Source organism: Pelmatolapia mariae, linkage group LG7 (genome assembly GCF_036321145.2).
Source record: "Pelmatolapia mariae isolate MD_Pm_ZW linkage group LG7, Pm_UMD_F_2, whole genome shotgun sequence".
Lineage (NCBI taxonomy): Eukaryota > Metazoa > Chordata > Actinopteri > Cichliformes > Cichlidae > Pelmatolapia > Pelmatolapia mariae.
This window is the reverse complement of record NC_086233.1, coordinates 42,715,880-42,731,167: the sequence shown is the minus strand read 5'-3', so window position 1 is coordinate 42,731,167 and position 15,288 is coordinate 42,715,880. Positions and strand designations below refer to the sequence as shown.

At 39.1% G+C, this 15,288-nt stretch overlaps 2 protein-coding genes across 2 annotated transcripts; one reads left to right on the top strand and one right to left on the bottom strand.

Annotated features, from left to right (window-relative positions):
• Positions 1–290: 290 nt before the first annotated feature.
• si:dkey-10o6.2 (uncharacterized protein LOC100124608 homolog) lies at positions 291–4,780 on the top strand. Its single transcript, XM_063479172.1, has 7 exons — positions 291–753; positions 836–960; positions 1,034–1,100; positions 2,838–2,994; positions 3,526–3,668; positions 3,818–3,928; positions 4,189–4,780. The coding sequence occupies exons 1-7, from the start codon at positions 601–603 to the stop codon at positions 4,366–4,368; spliced, it is 936 nt and encodes a 311-aa protein (XP_063335242.1). The 5' UTR covers positions 291–600; the 3' UTR covers positions 4,369–4,780.
• A 112-nt stretch (positions 4,781–4,892) lies between these two features.
• On the bottom strand, positions 4,893–11,744 carry LOC134631142 (nucleobindin-2-like). The gene is made up of 13 exons (XM_063479171.1): positions 11,604–11,744; positions 10,822–10,959; positions 10,432–10,539; positions 10,204–10,336; positions 9,637–9,740; positions 8,025–8,210; positions 7,683–7,773; positions 7,483–7,541; positions 7,292–7,384; positions 6,905–6,994; positions 6,442–6,612; positions 6,073–6,127; positions 4,893–5,744 (listed from the first exon to the last, which is right to left on the bottom strand). The coding sequence occupies exons 2-13, from the start codon at positions 10,957–10,959 to the stop codon at positions 5,632–5,634; spliced, it is 1,341 nt and encodes a 446-aa protein (XP_063335241.1). The 5' UTR covers positions 11,604–11,744; the 3' UTR covers positions 4,893–5,631.
• Between the last annotated feature and the right edge of the window lie 3,544 nt (positions 11,745–15,288).

The window sequence follows — 15,288 nt, the reverse complement described above, 5'->3', positions numbered from 1 at the left end:
AACAAATAAAACACTGAAATAAACCAAACATTAACATTTAGAAGTGATCTACGTGACTTGTATATCATTTTTAACCTCAGTAGTGAAACCTCTAATAATAAAAATAGTGTACATGTACATACGTGTACATACCTTAATAAAAACAAGCAGGTGAGATGTTAGAAAGCTTTTATTTTTATTTTAGTGGACACTCAATACTATAGACAGCTGCTGGGGTTTCTTTAACCTGAGTAGTGAGAAGACCGCGAGCGGGGGGGGGGGGGGGGGGTGGAAACGATGTGCCGGGAGTCCGGGAGTCTGGGATATTTAGCTGTACCAAGTCCACACCGATGCATGCTCGATAAAACGGGCGGAGCGAGAACACATCCGGGACTTTTTCGCGTTCTCGGCTTGATGCGTACTTCGAATTGGAACAGTACTTGGTCTCCGACTGATGACGTATCACGAGTACACGAGAACGCAAGTACGCATATTGATAAACGGCCACTAGATAGGAAATACTAGTGTTGGACATTTGCGATTTATTTTTACAATTTGCGTTCAGCTCAGGGTGTCCCGACGCTGTTTTTTACTGAAGAAACTTTAGGGTTTTTTTTTACAATGAACATCCCAGTTGTGGACTTCGGCGCCTACAGGCTGAGCGAGAAGGATGTCGCTGACGAGCAGTTGCAGAGTTTAAGCACAGAGTTGAAATCAGCATTTAGAGATGTTGGTTTTGCATTTCTGAGGAACACGGGGATTACTCAGGAGGAGGTGAGGCCAGTTAGATAGAATCAAATTATTAACGAGGAACTTACACTGGAATCCGTCTTTTTCTTCTGGTGTGTTTGGATAGGTGGACTGTGTTATGGACATATCCAAGAAATTCTTCCTGCAGCCAGATGAACTGAAGCAACCCTTCAGCAGGAAAAGTTTCGTGAACAACCCTAACCACGGTTGGGTGTCATTGGAGACGGAGAGGTAGGAAGCATACGTTTTATACTTGAATGCGTATCTGCGGAAGAGAGTTTAAATTCGGGTAATTTCTTTATAGGTTGAATCCACGTCGACCTGGGGACCTGAAGGAGTCTTTCAACACTGCCTCCCTACAGCCTGATATAGTAATAACTCGGAGGCAAAAGCCTTGATTGTTTGTTTTCATCAATTTATTTATTTTATGATTAACCTTAAGGGTTTGGGCTCAGACACAACAACTGCATGGTGCCACAAGGTTATCAGTCAGGGGGTTAAAGTACAAGTTACTCAGTATCTGTTACTTTAGAGAAAGCTCTGTTAAGTTTGGAGAGGAATCAGGAAAATAAATGTTGAACTCTGTGCAGTACTGTGAAAAACTATGTACACCCCTGTTAAGAGGGCAAGTAGCAGCAGGGGTGCTGCTTATTGAATACACTTGAATGCATCAAATGCACATAATTAGCTGATAATCAGCAAGTGTAACCAACTCTATATGAGCAGAGGTTTTGGCAGTTTGCTTGTCTGGAGGAGGCTTTCTCCAGAGGCAATTCCATAATCTTAACACAATTACACAGTCATCCCTGGAATGGACATCCTACAAGTTCACCCCAAGGTCAGAGCATGCAGTTCTTAGTGAAATAAAGTTACATCTCCATAGGCCTCAGTTGGAAGTTAAATGTTAAAGTTCATGAAGTTCCAGTTAGGAAAAGACTGAACAAATATGGCTTCTTGTTCATAAGGGTTGCCAGCACAAAGACTCTTCTGTCCAAGACTCCTCAATCTCTTCTTTGGACAAATGTGAGCAAAGTGGAGATGTTTGGCTATAGTGTACAGCACCTTGTTTATCAGGGTCCAAAAACAGCATATTAGCACATATACCTCATCCTAACTCTCAAGCACACTGGTGGACAGGTGATGAATTGGGCTTGTTTTGCAGCTACGGGATCTGGGCCCTTAGTCACTGGTTGGCCATGAACTCCTCTGCATGCCAAAGTATTTTAGAGTCAAATGTGAGGCCATCTGTCCAACAGCTATAGGTTGACCAGAATAGGGTCATGCAAAAGGACAAAGATCCCAGGTAATCTACAACTGAATGAATGAAAAAGAAGAGAATGAGAGTGTTGCAACGGCACGGTCAAAGTACATACTTCAACCTGTCTGAAATTATGTGGTGGGACATTAACAGAACTGTGCATAAGCAAAACAACTACACACCTCGATGAACTGGAGCAACATTATAATGAAGAGTGTGAAGAATAACACAATCTGAAAGAGTGACACAGAAGGCAGTATTTTAAATATTACTACCACAGGTGGTCGTACAAGGTGCTGAAACATGGGTGGTTTTTCTCTGGACTCCAGAGTGTCCTTGTTTCTTGGATTTTGAAGTTAAAAGCCAACGTCCACATCAAGCCCTCGCACCTCTATGCCCAATTATAAGTCACTGACATGTCCTGCATCTTAATATCACAAAATTCCAGATAAACTTGTTCTTTTTACATATTTCATCTTTTGTTATTTGACAGCAAAACAAACATTAAAATAGTGACACAAACACACCCCATTGAGAGTAATACAAACAAGCCATCGGAATTGGAATCCATTTTCAGCTGCTATGCACTTTTAATAGTACCAGCAAGGTTACAGACTCATTCTCATACATTAAATACACATTATAACAAAACGACACAAGCTGGTACAGTAAAGTCCAGGATAACAGGATAACAACATTTTTATGTATTGAACATTAAAGCATAAACCTATCCTATTATACCACTGAAACTATAAGTAGGTCAATGAGCATACTATGGGTACTTTAAGATATCAATATCAGTATTATCATTAGACAGACTCTGATGTGGTTCTGTTGTTTTCTGTTGTAGAAATGGCCATCGTCAGGCAGTTTGAAAAGTTTTCAGGAGTTCCAGACATCCTTTTTTCTGCGCTGCAAAGAGCTGAGTCTTCGGCTGCTGAGGGTGATGGCCCACAGTCTGGGACTCGACCCAGAAGTCTTCTTGCGTGCACACCATTTAATAGGAAGTATGTTTACCCCATACACTGTACCCAGTGTACAGTGACATAGGATCAGTTTTACTAAGTGTTCAAGCTACATGTCATGAGGGGCGGTCACTGATCCCAGTTCGTATGGACCTTGTGAGAAGGTTTTATTCACACACACACACACAAAAACTGGCAGTATCTAATTCTACAAAATTAGGGAGAATACTAATAAGGGCAAAATGTTCAACCAAGACATGTTAGCTTAATTTATGTACTATATATTATATTCATTTAGTACTTTATATAGCTCTTCTCCTAAATTAAAAAATAAAAGTACAGCACAAAATAAAAGAAAAATGAACATAAATACAAGACACATGTAAATGCGAGTAACAAACAAGGGAAATGACTGAAAATCTAACAAAAATTAATCCTGGGGAAAAAGAATTTTTTTCTTTTTTGTAAAGTGTAACCTCAAGGCAAACCAGATTATGGTTTTGGAGGATTGGTCCATAAATTGGTACAAACAAGAGATACACTGCATTGACAACACTGCTGTGTCTCCTCTAGCTGACAAAAATGGCACTACACTGCGATCTCTCTACTACCCACCAGTGAATTGTGAGAAAGCAAAGGAGGGCCAGCTGCGATGTGGAGAGCATTCAGACTATGGCAGCATTACTCTGCTGTTCCAGAGCTCAGAAGGTCTGCAGGTAAGGCCTTATATCCACCTGTACCACTGGGACACGCAAGCACATAAGTTGCTTGGTAACATACTGAAAAAAGATCTGATTAATTAATAATCATCAAATAATAAGCATCAAATAATCCGGTTATCCTCCTGACACTTTTTGACCGTCAGGTGCGTACACGCTCAGGTGAATTCATCCCTGTTCCCTGTATTCCCGGAGCCATCCTCATCAATATCGCTGACCTGATGCAGCGCTGGACGAGTGATCAGTTCGTCTCTGTGGTGAGTGAAGGGGATATTTTCACCCCAAAGTTTTATGACAAGGTTATAAAAATGCACCGTAAATGGAAAAGTAAATGCGACTACATATGTCAGATTGGGTCATTTATAGGAAATAAAGGTTTCACCTACTTTAACTCTAGATATGTTTTTGTGACCCATGATCTTTTTTGAAGCCAACAGAGTTAAAATGCTTCCCAAAAAAGTTTTTGCATATGCCATGGCATTAGGATTATAGTTTAGTGTTGCTTGTTGTTTCTTAGCTCCACCGGGTTTTGCTGCCCCCTGTCGGAGACTCCAGCACACGGCAGTCTCTGGCTTACTTTGTCCAGCCGGATGACGAGGCTCTGATCACCTGCTGTGATGGCTCCAACAAATATCCGCCAGTTACAGCAGGCGCCTATCTCACTGAGCGATTCAATGAATCATATGGAAGGAGCTGAATTTGAACTCACCATTCTGACCATTTGATTAAGAAAGTTTTTTTGTTTGTTTTTTTTTAAATCATGTTCAGTGAGTTATTGTCAGAAGTATGATTATGTCACTTCAGATTCTACAGTAATTATAAAACTAAATGTTAACTTATGACTGTGTTCATATGATGAGTTGAACTTGAGGTTTGTGATGAAAATAAGAGACAGAAACATTGTATCTGCAAGCTCATTCACCTTAATTTTAGACATTCAAACCTTGTACATCATTTTCATGATTGTTTTTTTTTTTTTTCACAGGACATTGGTTGGACATTTAAGTACTTTTTTAAAAAGTCAAATAAACATAAACTGTTCGGCACATATACCAGGTTGCAGAGAGGTTGTTGTTTGAAAATAAAGTAACCAGTGTATTTTACTTCAACTCTTCAAAGTATTTTGTGTCCATCTTTGCTTTGCTATTAGTCTGTAGTGAAAAAAATAAGTTGTTGTTTTTTACCTTGTGCTTCCTTCTGGAGTTTAATTCTGATTTTTACAAGGCAAATTTCAACCTCCTGCATTCATTTCATTTACAGTGGTTCGAGAATAAATAAACAAATTCACAGACACTCCTGAGCACTGACATCCAGGCAACCACTTCATAATCCATACAATTGTCACAATCACAAACACAATTATTAAAAATTATAACATTTAAATACATATTGTATATATTTAACTTCATCTCTTATTCTGCACTAATCTGATCCAGAGGTCACAACAGCTTGAAAACACATTGAAGGAAACACTTTTTCTATAAAACTTCATTTCGGCTCTAATCTTCCTTTTCTGGCATTTATTTTTTCCAAAATAATTCACACTTTACCATAAAAATAAATAATATTTTGAAAGGATTTTCTTAAGGAAAAAGTGGCAGTAAAACTACAGTGTGAACAAAACTAAACATTCAGTTATCAGGCCAGCTGCCCTCCCCATTTCACCCCAAAGAACTTCCAATAGAGAACAGAGTCCTTTTGTGATACAAGATAAAAAAAACAAAACAAAAGGGTTGATTGTCCACATAGAAAACTGGAGCAGCTCCACATTTCCAGGCTGGCTCATTCAGTTGTTTTAACCAGCAGAAGGAAGGGCATCATTGGCACTAAGAGATCTCCCCCCCCCCCGTGTTGCTGTGTGTTTTGTGTATTCTAAACAATAACCAAAAAAAATTGAAACCATGAAAACACAAGCACACTTGCATGCTCACTCATATCGCACACAGGGTGGTGAGGCCTGCTAAGAATGTCTAGGCACGGGTACATCTTGCTGCTGGTGACCAGGCGGAGGTGGCTGACTGTTTCCTGGTACAACTGGTGCATGTTCACCTGCAGTTAGAGGAGCTGCAGGCTCTGTAACAAAGATTCATATGTGCATACAATCATGAGATGTATTTAAATGATTATTAGGATATGATAAAAAGCTTTTAATCTTGTCTTATTAAAAAGGATAACAATGCTTTTCCCTCACTACAACTTTTTAAGTGTATTTTGACTGGGGATGCACAAGTAAATAACTGTTTTGGCTGTTCTGTGGATCTGGATGCAGGTTTTCGACTGGGTGGTTAATTTTCACTTGATTTTAAAAAATGTTAAAAGGGAAGTAGAGTGCAATTAAGAGACCTTTAACATCATGTGATTTGTTGTTTCCAGTATTATTTATCATAAATTTCATACTCACGTTTTACATCAGCATTTAAGCTTTGGGATTTAACCCTTTCCATTTCTTCCATTGCCTGAGCAGCGAGAGAAGGACAAAAAAATGTTAAGAGCATAAAAAAAGTAGGGATTTCTGCTCAGGTTATAAATTCCACTCCTTTATATGCTGCTAGGAAAGATAAAAATGGTTTAAGACTTTGTTTGCTATTGCCTGCATATTTCAGGTCTACAAGTCTCTAAAACAAGATTTAAGTGCAATTCAGCAAGGCCGTACATGTTTCACACTGTAAGCCAGATTCTTACATCTGTAGAAAGGGTCAAGCAACTGTATAGAAAAATCCTAATTTCAGATTGTATTTCATCTGCTATGGATAGTTGACAGATAATTCACCTGTTTCAGCCCCAGCTTCTGAGCATTAAGTTCTTCCTGTTTTCTTTCAAGTTCCTCTCTCTGTTTCTGCAGCTCAGCTGACTTCTTGTTGATGTCATTCTCCTCATTGGCCAGTTGCTGTTCAAACTCTCTCAGCTCCTCTTCAGTATACAATGGGTTCTGATCTAAAGTCTGCAGAGGGCACAGAAATAAATGATGTGATAAGAAATCATATACATTTCTGATTTCATGATATAATATCAGCTGTTAAATCTTTTGGGGAGTTTAATGATTTGGAATCTCACCCTTTGTAGACAATCTCTGAAACCAGCTGTTTATTGTGTTGCACTTACACAAGTCTAAGTTCATAGTTTCATTGAATTGAATTTTAATACACTAACATAACATTGGGTTCACATTAATTTTTAATACTACTCTGTAAACAAAAATGCTCCAAGGGAAGAAAAATCTTACTAGCTCTTACCTCCCATTCGTCTTTTTCATAGAACTCTTCCTTCTTTGTGGCTGACATGAACTCGCTCAGTGATACAAGCCTGTCTTTATTGGTGTCCACCTGAATGTCAATACGTGAAGCAATTTTGATCAACAACTGTCATCGAGATAAATCACTCACCAGATACGTCCCAAAGGCCCTGACCTTTAGCTCCTTGCTAAAATAGCTACTCCACACACAGATGTTTAAATTCATTCATTAGATTTCAGGCAGCAATGCCACACGTTTGTTATGAATTATACATTATGATCGTATTCTGACAACAGGGAATGCCTTCATAACATACTAATCGATACTTTAGAAATGCTAATAAACATGACAATGATCTGTACATTTTATAGTTTTGTGGTGGCTCACCTCGTTCATAACATGCTCTCTCATTCGCAGTCTCTCTTCCTCCATCTCAACCATGTCATCCTCTTCATTTTCTGGGTTGTAAACCTTCTCCAGCTTAATGAAATGCACAAATTTTACCTCAGAGACTTGTTCATTTGCAGATTACATTATCCCAGACTATGCAGAACCAGAGTTAGACATAAAACATATACCTCTTTAGTAAAGAGAGCTTCAAGCTCACTCTCATCAAAGAAGCCGTCTCCGTTGCTGTCTGCAACACAAAACAAATAACGGAAATCTGTGTCTCATTTTAACCATCCATAGTTTTAGCACACTAGCAAATAAGACAACATCTGAATGCTATATTCATTCTTTGCTCTTAAAGGACCTTCAGTGTATGGTCTACGGTTACCGTGCATTTTGAAGAAGGTTTTTGGATCAAAATCTTCTGGGTCTAAACCATCTGCCTCCTGCCACACCTCTTTTAGCTGGTCCTCACTGCCCTGCACACACAGAGGTACACAACAAGGTTTCTCCTTTTTCTTGTTTTGTATTTAGCTCTATTTAGCATCTTTATTCTATGGCTTCCATATAAATCTAAATAAAATTGGCCCAACTAAATGAGTTAATGTTATCATTAAAAAAATCATTCATGTTTCCCAAATAATGGCATTCAGCTTAAATGTCATTTGTTCCCCCGCATGGGCTATAATCTTAGCATTCGTAATGAACTGCTTTATAGCTGGCGTCTTACAGGGTGGTTGACTTTAGGGTGGTTGGCGTGTTTCTTCTTCATTTCCTCGTAGTGTTCCTCTTCCTTCTTGCGATCCTCCTCATTCAAGTTCTTCAGGCGTTGCCGTCGCTCATGCTCTTTCATCATCTCATATTGCTTGAACTCATCATGGCGGTCCTTGTCAAAGTTCTCCAGGTCATTAGTCGCCTAGACATAAAAACAAAAAGTTGGGAAGGGGAATTCACCTCTTAATCCTGCAGATTTATGCACCTCGTTGAAACAGATGGACTCTATTCAACATCCAGATGCCTGATCAGAGTTGTTCCATAGAGGATGAAGCAAACTGTTGAGCTGAATAATTACTAGCCATGTCACAGTCTTAGCATCACTCAGCATTGAATGCAGAGACAACCCAGGCAGATATAGCATGCTTTTTGTGTTTAGCTCATGCGGTGAAATTTATACATCCATTTAGTGCTAGCATGCTTACTAGTGGATACTAGTGAGTGCTAACTGGGTATGAATAAACAGTACCTCTGACCTCCTAAACCTGAGAGCTGCAGTAACAATAAGTTGATTTACAACAATGGTTTGATTGCAAAAGTATTCTGGTGTGTGTATCTAGAATCTAAAAGCTCTTTGTATTGGTAGGGCTTAATAACAGACAATGCCCCACAGTGGTGCAATGCTTAGCACTGCCACCTCACAGCATGAGGGCGTTTCTGTTTGAAGTTCTCCCGGTACCTCTTTGTTTACTATGTGTTAGCCAACAGACTGGCAACCTGTTCAAAGTGGACCCTATCGCTCTCCTTATGACAGCTGTGGTATGCTTCAGCCCCTCAAAACCATGAATAAGTGGAAGAAAAGGGATGTATGGATATATTGATGGAGGGATGGATTTCTGATAGTGACTGTACCTTTTGCTGAGTACTATAAATACACTGTTGTCATAGTTCAAAATCTGGATCTGTGAGTTTAAAATTATTATTTTGGCCTGATTTTATTAGAACCTCTGGGTGGCTCTTTATTCTAGAACCCTGCAAGGACTTGCTCAGTATAAAGTGCATGAAAATGCTGTGGTAATACAAAACAAAGCAAATGCTCATTTATCACCATTCTTTGCATTTCTCAAGCAGTGCCAAGGCAAAATAGTAGGTCAATGATTATAGAGCAAAGCTAAATGCTACAGAAAAGTGAAACTTATATAAAATATTTTTAGGATTTACATCTGCATGACTGGAAGCTTTGTTGTAAAACTACAGAGGCATGCAAACTCATTAAGCCGACCTCCCCATTACTATTCTTTTATACTCATTTCACACACAGGAAACATGTTGGTCTCGCAAAACTTACAAATTTACCTCTAATGAGTCAGCACTCTCCAACAAAGGGAACAAAGCTGTGAATGCCTCCAACTTATTACATCTAAAATTAAAAAAAAGCCAGACTAGTTAACAGAGCTGATATCTTGAAAAACATCCCTCACTGAAATTCCCTATACACCATGCTAAGTATGGCAATATTTCTGCATGAGCAATTGTCATTATAAATGTGACTGTGCCATACCAGTGCAGAGAAACAGGGTCAGTATTAACCTTCAAGTAGCTGCGCTAATGACTAGGTGTATGTGTACCGATTTGATGAGACGGTCCAGGTCATCCACCTCAAAAGTGTGTGGATTCTTGTGGTTCAGGTGCTCAAACTGTTTCAGCAGGGCCTGGTGGTCCACTGTTTGGCCTGCAAGAAAAGGAATAATGAGTAGATTTATTGAACTGTAAAACAAAGACACTTGGTTTTTTGGAGTTGTGTCATGGTTATTCTTTTCCGCTGGGTTTTACAAACACATTTTGTATCAAAACTTAATACATTTATTCTAGAAAGCGTTAAAGGATTACATGAATATCAATGCATTTTTGTTTTGTTTTTTTTTAAGAAATTGACCTATGACTTCTATCTTTACTTCTTTTCTCTACCTACACTTGTGTTAATCTATTCTGTATCAACATTTATACAGCTTCCTCTATTAATGATCAAAATTTAAATTTGGATAATAATTTTCTTTCAAGAGTTAAGTTCTGCATTCAATGACACAACTAATGGACTGACTTAAATTGCGGAAGTTGATGTGCAAACTTATGAAGTTTGAAGTTCAAGTTTCTCAGTGACACGTCATTTTTTTCCCTTTCTTTAAGATACTTACCATTTCCTTCCTTGATGTCGTGCTTAGCTTTTATGAGCATTCGCAGCCTGTTCATCTCCTCCCTCTTTAGCTCATCCAGCTTGGTCCGAAAATTGTGCTGAACAAAGTTCAGCTCTTTGGAAAGTTTGCCTTGCTGCAAGCAGAAAGTCAACATACCATAGTTCAATAAAAAATGTCCACGTCAACAACCAACTTACAAAATATTGGGCTGTTTTTGCAAGTGTGCACCTTGATGTCATCCATATTGGCATTTTTAAGCTTTTCTCTAAAGTGGGGGTCCTTCTCAAGATACTCAATGACCTCCCTGAGGTAGCGGTCGTAGTGCAGCCCAGTGTCCTGAGAAATAGACCACATTTAGCTGGTTAATGCATAACATTATTCAGTCCGATTATGGGTATTTTTTTTCCAGTCAATTAATTCTTCTAATGCAAAGTTACACCTAATTTAACAGACACTGCTCTTGTTTGTTTTTCAATCAATCTTTAGCCAGTAAGCATTTCTGAAAGGTGTCTGAAACAGCTGACTTCATGTCTGGATCACCCTGAGCTTTATCTACTTAGCTGTAAGACCCCATTTTAATAGGATATCCCTTTATTTCACACTGCCCGTGTGACTCACAGCACTCTCGGGTGGCCCCAGTTCCTCCTCTTTAGCCTTTTCTTTGGTCTTGTCCACACTGATAGGCACTGACTGGATACACAGCCACAAACTGAGCAGAACAAGGCCACAGTGGGCCAAGGCTTTACTCCTCACCATCTGGTCAGGTAAAGCATACATAAAATAGATAAGAAAAAAGATAGGAGTTAGTTTCAGGTTAGGTGAAGATCATGCATCTTTTAGAAAGCTCTGCAGTCAGAACAAAATGAGCACTTGCCTTATCCTTATATATATATGTGTGTGTGTGTGTGTGTGTGTGTGTGTGTGTGTGTATATATATATATATATATATATATATATATATATATATATATATATATACACACACACACACACACACATATATATATATATATATATATATATATACATATACATAAAATTTAAAAAGTGGTGCAAGTCAATACTTCAAATGGAGACAGAACACTGATAAGGTTATGCAAATAACTCTTAATCTGAAAAGCAATTCCCATAAGAAAGGGCCCGTGCAGCACACGTGTTTGGTGGCTTACTTTAGAATATTTTCTTAGAGATTTCTAAGTTGAACGCTGTGAACCTGTTAGTCACAGTTAAGAAAACAGACTGAGTGTGTAGTTTAAGGAACAGGTTGTTCAGTAGGGATCATGCAGTGAGGATGCCAGCTGATTCATTATCTACCTGGATGTAGAAAATGCACTAACTAAGCCTCAGCAGACAGAGAGAACAGCGTTAGTAAACGTCACCTCGCGTGAAATAATACTTACTTGTAACGTGGAGCTTATTTTGCTCTCCTCTTTTTTTGTTCTTCACCTGGCTTTCACGGTTTAGTGTTCCTCAAAGTGCCTGAGCTTCACCGGAGCTTGTTTACAGCCGTCATCTGTTAACCACCAATACAAGCCTCCTTTGGCTACAACCTATATAAAAAGGTTGTGTTCACCATGGCAACGCACCGCCTCTGGCTTCTCTTATTGGCCTAAGAAAGTATACTTTCTTTCACAAAACAGTCGCGTTGAGAGGCGATTGGTCAATACACCTGTCACTCATAGTGTATCAACAACCGCCCCCCCTCGGCTTAAGGTGCGTTGAGCCAAACTGTACGTGGCGTTCGGTCAACCTCAGACGAGGGCGGAGTTAGTGTGCAACACTGGATAGAGCAACGCTACTCATATTATAAAACTGTTTAACAATGATATTTAATGCTAGCCCATAGTCCAGACGGCGTAGGGATACACAACATAAATGTTTTATTTAATCTTATATTTCATTTAGATATTCTAATTAAATATAGATTACACTTGGACATGCTGCAGACCAACATAGAGCTGAAAATGCACTCGTTCGAAAACATAGCAGGAAACCTTATAGCGATAGAAGAATTATTATTGTTATTAAAATGATGGCCCAAAAACAGCAATGAAACTGCGTAGAACAACTCTTAAACGCCCTGCATTTAAATATTATATTAAGTCAACTATTATTTATTTATTTATTTATTTATTTATTTCAGCAAAAAGCTGGCAAGAAAAAATGAGAGAGTGAGTTTAAGAAAGTAGAAATGGGTACTAATAATCAAGGTGTTCAGCAAAAAGAGAGGTGGCAAAAGCAAATGAAGACTCTTATTGTGATTTGTATGTCAGGTTGAACAATAAGGAAGGAGAAAAGCACAGCCTGAGCTGGAGAGAGGTTATAGTGATTAAGGATAGAGATGGAAATGTACTTATGAGTGAAGAGAGTGAAGAGAGTGTGCTGAGAAGATGGAAGGATTACTGTGAGAAGGTGATGAATGAAGAAAATGAGAGGAAGTGCAGAGGATTAGTAAGGAGGAAATGAGGGGAACAGTTGTTGAAGCTAGGTTGAGAAGAAAGGTGACGATCAACGAGCAGCCAGCTTCAAACCAAGAAAGAGAACCACAGTTGTTTGCTCTGAGAGTGTTGATAAAGAAGTATAGGGAAGGTCAGAAGGACTTTTACTGTTTCTTTGTGGATGTAGGGAAAGCATAGGCGCCAGGAGAGGAACTGTGGTACTGCATGAGGAAGTCAGCAGTAGCAAAGAAGTGGTGAGGGTGGTGCAGGGTATGCATGAGGACAGCAGGACAGAGGTGAGGTGTGAGGTAGGAGTGACAGATGGGTTCAAGGTGGGGGTGGGGTTGCATCTGCTCAGAACCACTTCTTGTTTGCGATTGTAATGGACAGGCTGACAGATGAGGTCAGGCAGGAGTTTCCACAGACGATCATGTGTGCAGACGACATTGTGATCGCTAGTGAGAGTAAGGAGCAAGTGAAAGAGAGTCTGGAGAGATGAAGGTATGTACTGGAGAGGTGAGACATGAAAGTCAGTAGAAGCTAAAGTGAAGCTGCAACAGAAAAGGTAGTGAAGGTGGACAAGTCTAAATACTTGGGGTGAAGCATCCAAAGCAACATACAGTGAACAAGAGAGGTGAAGAAGATTGTGTATACGGTAGCGTGGTGGAGATGGAGATGAGGGTCAGGGATGATTTGTGACAGAAGGATAGCACCAAGAGGGAAACTGAAAGTTAACAAGATGGTAGTGGCACCTGCTATGATGTATGATTTGGAGATGGTGCCACTAGCAAAAAGAAAGGAAGATAAGCTGAAAGTAGAAGAGCAGAAGATGTTAAGAAAGGCCAAGATTAGAAATGAGTACATCAGAGGCACATATGGTCATGGTTTGGACAGGTGCAGAGGAGGGTTAGTGGACATAGTGGGAAGAGATACTGAATATGGATCTGCCAAGCACGGAAAAGTGGAAAGACCACACAGAAGGTTCACGGATGTAGTGAAGGAGGACATGCAGCGGGTCAGTGTTACAGAGGAGGATGCTATGGACAAGGTGAGTTGAAAGTAAATGATCTGTTGAATGATGATCCCTAAGAGGAGCAGCTGAAGTACTTCTACTACTACTGCTACTTTTACTAATTAAAAGTAGTAATAGTAGATAATAATAATTTGAGTAAAGAGTGAATTGTAGTTCACAGTAAGAAATGACTTACTGGAACAGTAAAGTAAACCAAAACACGATTCTCCATTTAATATTCAAATGTATCTTGTAAAAATTAAATGCATTTTATGCATTAATCAAGTCTGAATTTATTTAGCATTTTCTTTAATCCTCACAGGGTGTAAAGTATACATACACTCCCACTAATATTTGGCTGTTAGCTAGCTACAGCTCAACCAGGCACTTTTGGTACCCATCAACAGCCTTCTGGCAGAATTGGCAGTTCATTTAAATTGGTTGGTTTCCTGGCATGGCTCCATGTCCTCAATTTTTCAACAGGTTGAATTTTAGGCTTTGGGAAGACCATTTCAAATGGTTAATGTTAGCCTACTTTATCAATGTTTACATGTCCAACTATCTAACTGTTGATCTGAGGTGAAGATAAAGAATTTGGAGGTAGTCCTCCTCCTTCATTATTCCACCACTTTGTGCAATGTACCAGTACCACTACAACCAATTAAGACCCGTAGCATGATGCTTCCCCCACCATGCCTGACAACTGGTACAGTCTTTTAGGCTAGAATCTTCACTTGTGCTCCTCTAAACATATGTCTTGTCATCATAGCCAAATAGCTCAAGCTTTGTCTTATTTGAACATAAAACGTTTCTTGAGAAAGCATTTGGGGTTTTCATGTGGCCAGCTAAAGTTTTCATTTTAAAAGTAGGTGTTGATTTTGGAGCAGGGGCTTCTTTTTTGGTCAGCATCCGATTAGGAGGGTAATCCATCTTCATGGATATTGAAGATGGATCAGTGATGCTGTTTGGATAGTGATGCTGGTCTTCCAGCAGTTTCCAGTTCATGGCAGGCTTAACACTTGGTGGTTCCAGGGTTGAAACCTGAAAATCCTTACCAATTTCTATTCATTTATGGGTGATAGTTGGGTTTTCTTACAGACCTTTGCAAAGGGATGGTGACATATCTGAATAACTTGTACTTCTGTCAGTGGCCTATGGTTACTTTTACAGAAAGGCAAATGTACCAAAAGTTACCAAATAAATATTTATTCAAACCACTCCTTTAGGAAAAGAAGCAATAAAACTTTAAACTGTTGATCTTCTCTACATAAAACACACTGGCCAAGGTGGTTAGTAAAACGAATGTGTTATGATGATAAATCACTGAAGCTGAAGAACACAAAATGAATTAATTAAATGTGTGCTTTATTTACTTGACTTTTACTGTATAAAATAAGAATTGCATTGAATTACACATAAAAAGGTATTAAAAATGTATTTAAAAACAATTTGTTGGGTAACAATAGGCCAACAGGCCAGGATGTGAATTAACAGAAATCAGCAACAACAAACTTTTTCAAAGCTTGTGTTTTGCTCTGTTTGTTGTTTGTGGTCCCACTATGCTCCTCTTTTGGCTCGTCATTTCCCTCATTTCCTAAGGGGCTGCTTACTCCCTTAGTCTGGTTCTAATGGCAC

Coding starts and splice junctions, on each gene's coding strand:
- si:dkey-10o6.2 (XM_063479172.1), top strand. CDS start 601: ATGAACATCCCAGTTGTGGACTTCGGCGCCTACAGGCTGAGCGAGAAG. Junction 754..835: donor CGGGGATTACTCAGGAGGAG/GTGAGGCCAGTT, acceptor GTGTTTGGATAG/GTGGACTGTGTTATGGACAT. Junction 961..1,033: donor GTGTCATTGGAGACGGAGAG/GTAGGAAGCATA, acceptor ATTTCTTTATAG/GTTGAATCCACGTCGACCTG.
- LOC134631142 (XM_063479171.1), bottom strand. CDS start 10,959: ATGGTGAGGAGTAAAGCCTTGGCCCACTGTGGCCTTGTTCTGCTCAGT. Junction 8,211..9,636: donor TGGACCGTCTCATCAAATCG/GTACACATACAC, acceptor TTTTATGTCTAG/GCGACTAATGACCTGGAGAA. Junction 6,995..7,291: donor GAGAGCATGTTATGAACGAG/GTGAGCCACCAC, acceptor ATTGACATTCAG/GTGGACACCAATAAAGACAG.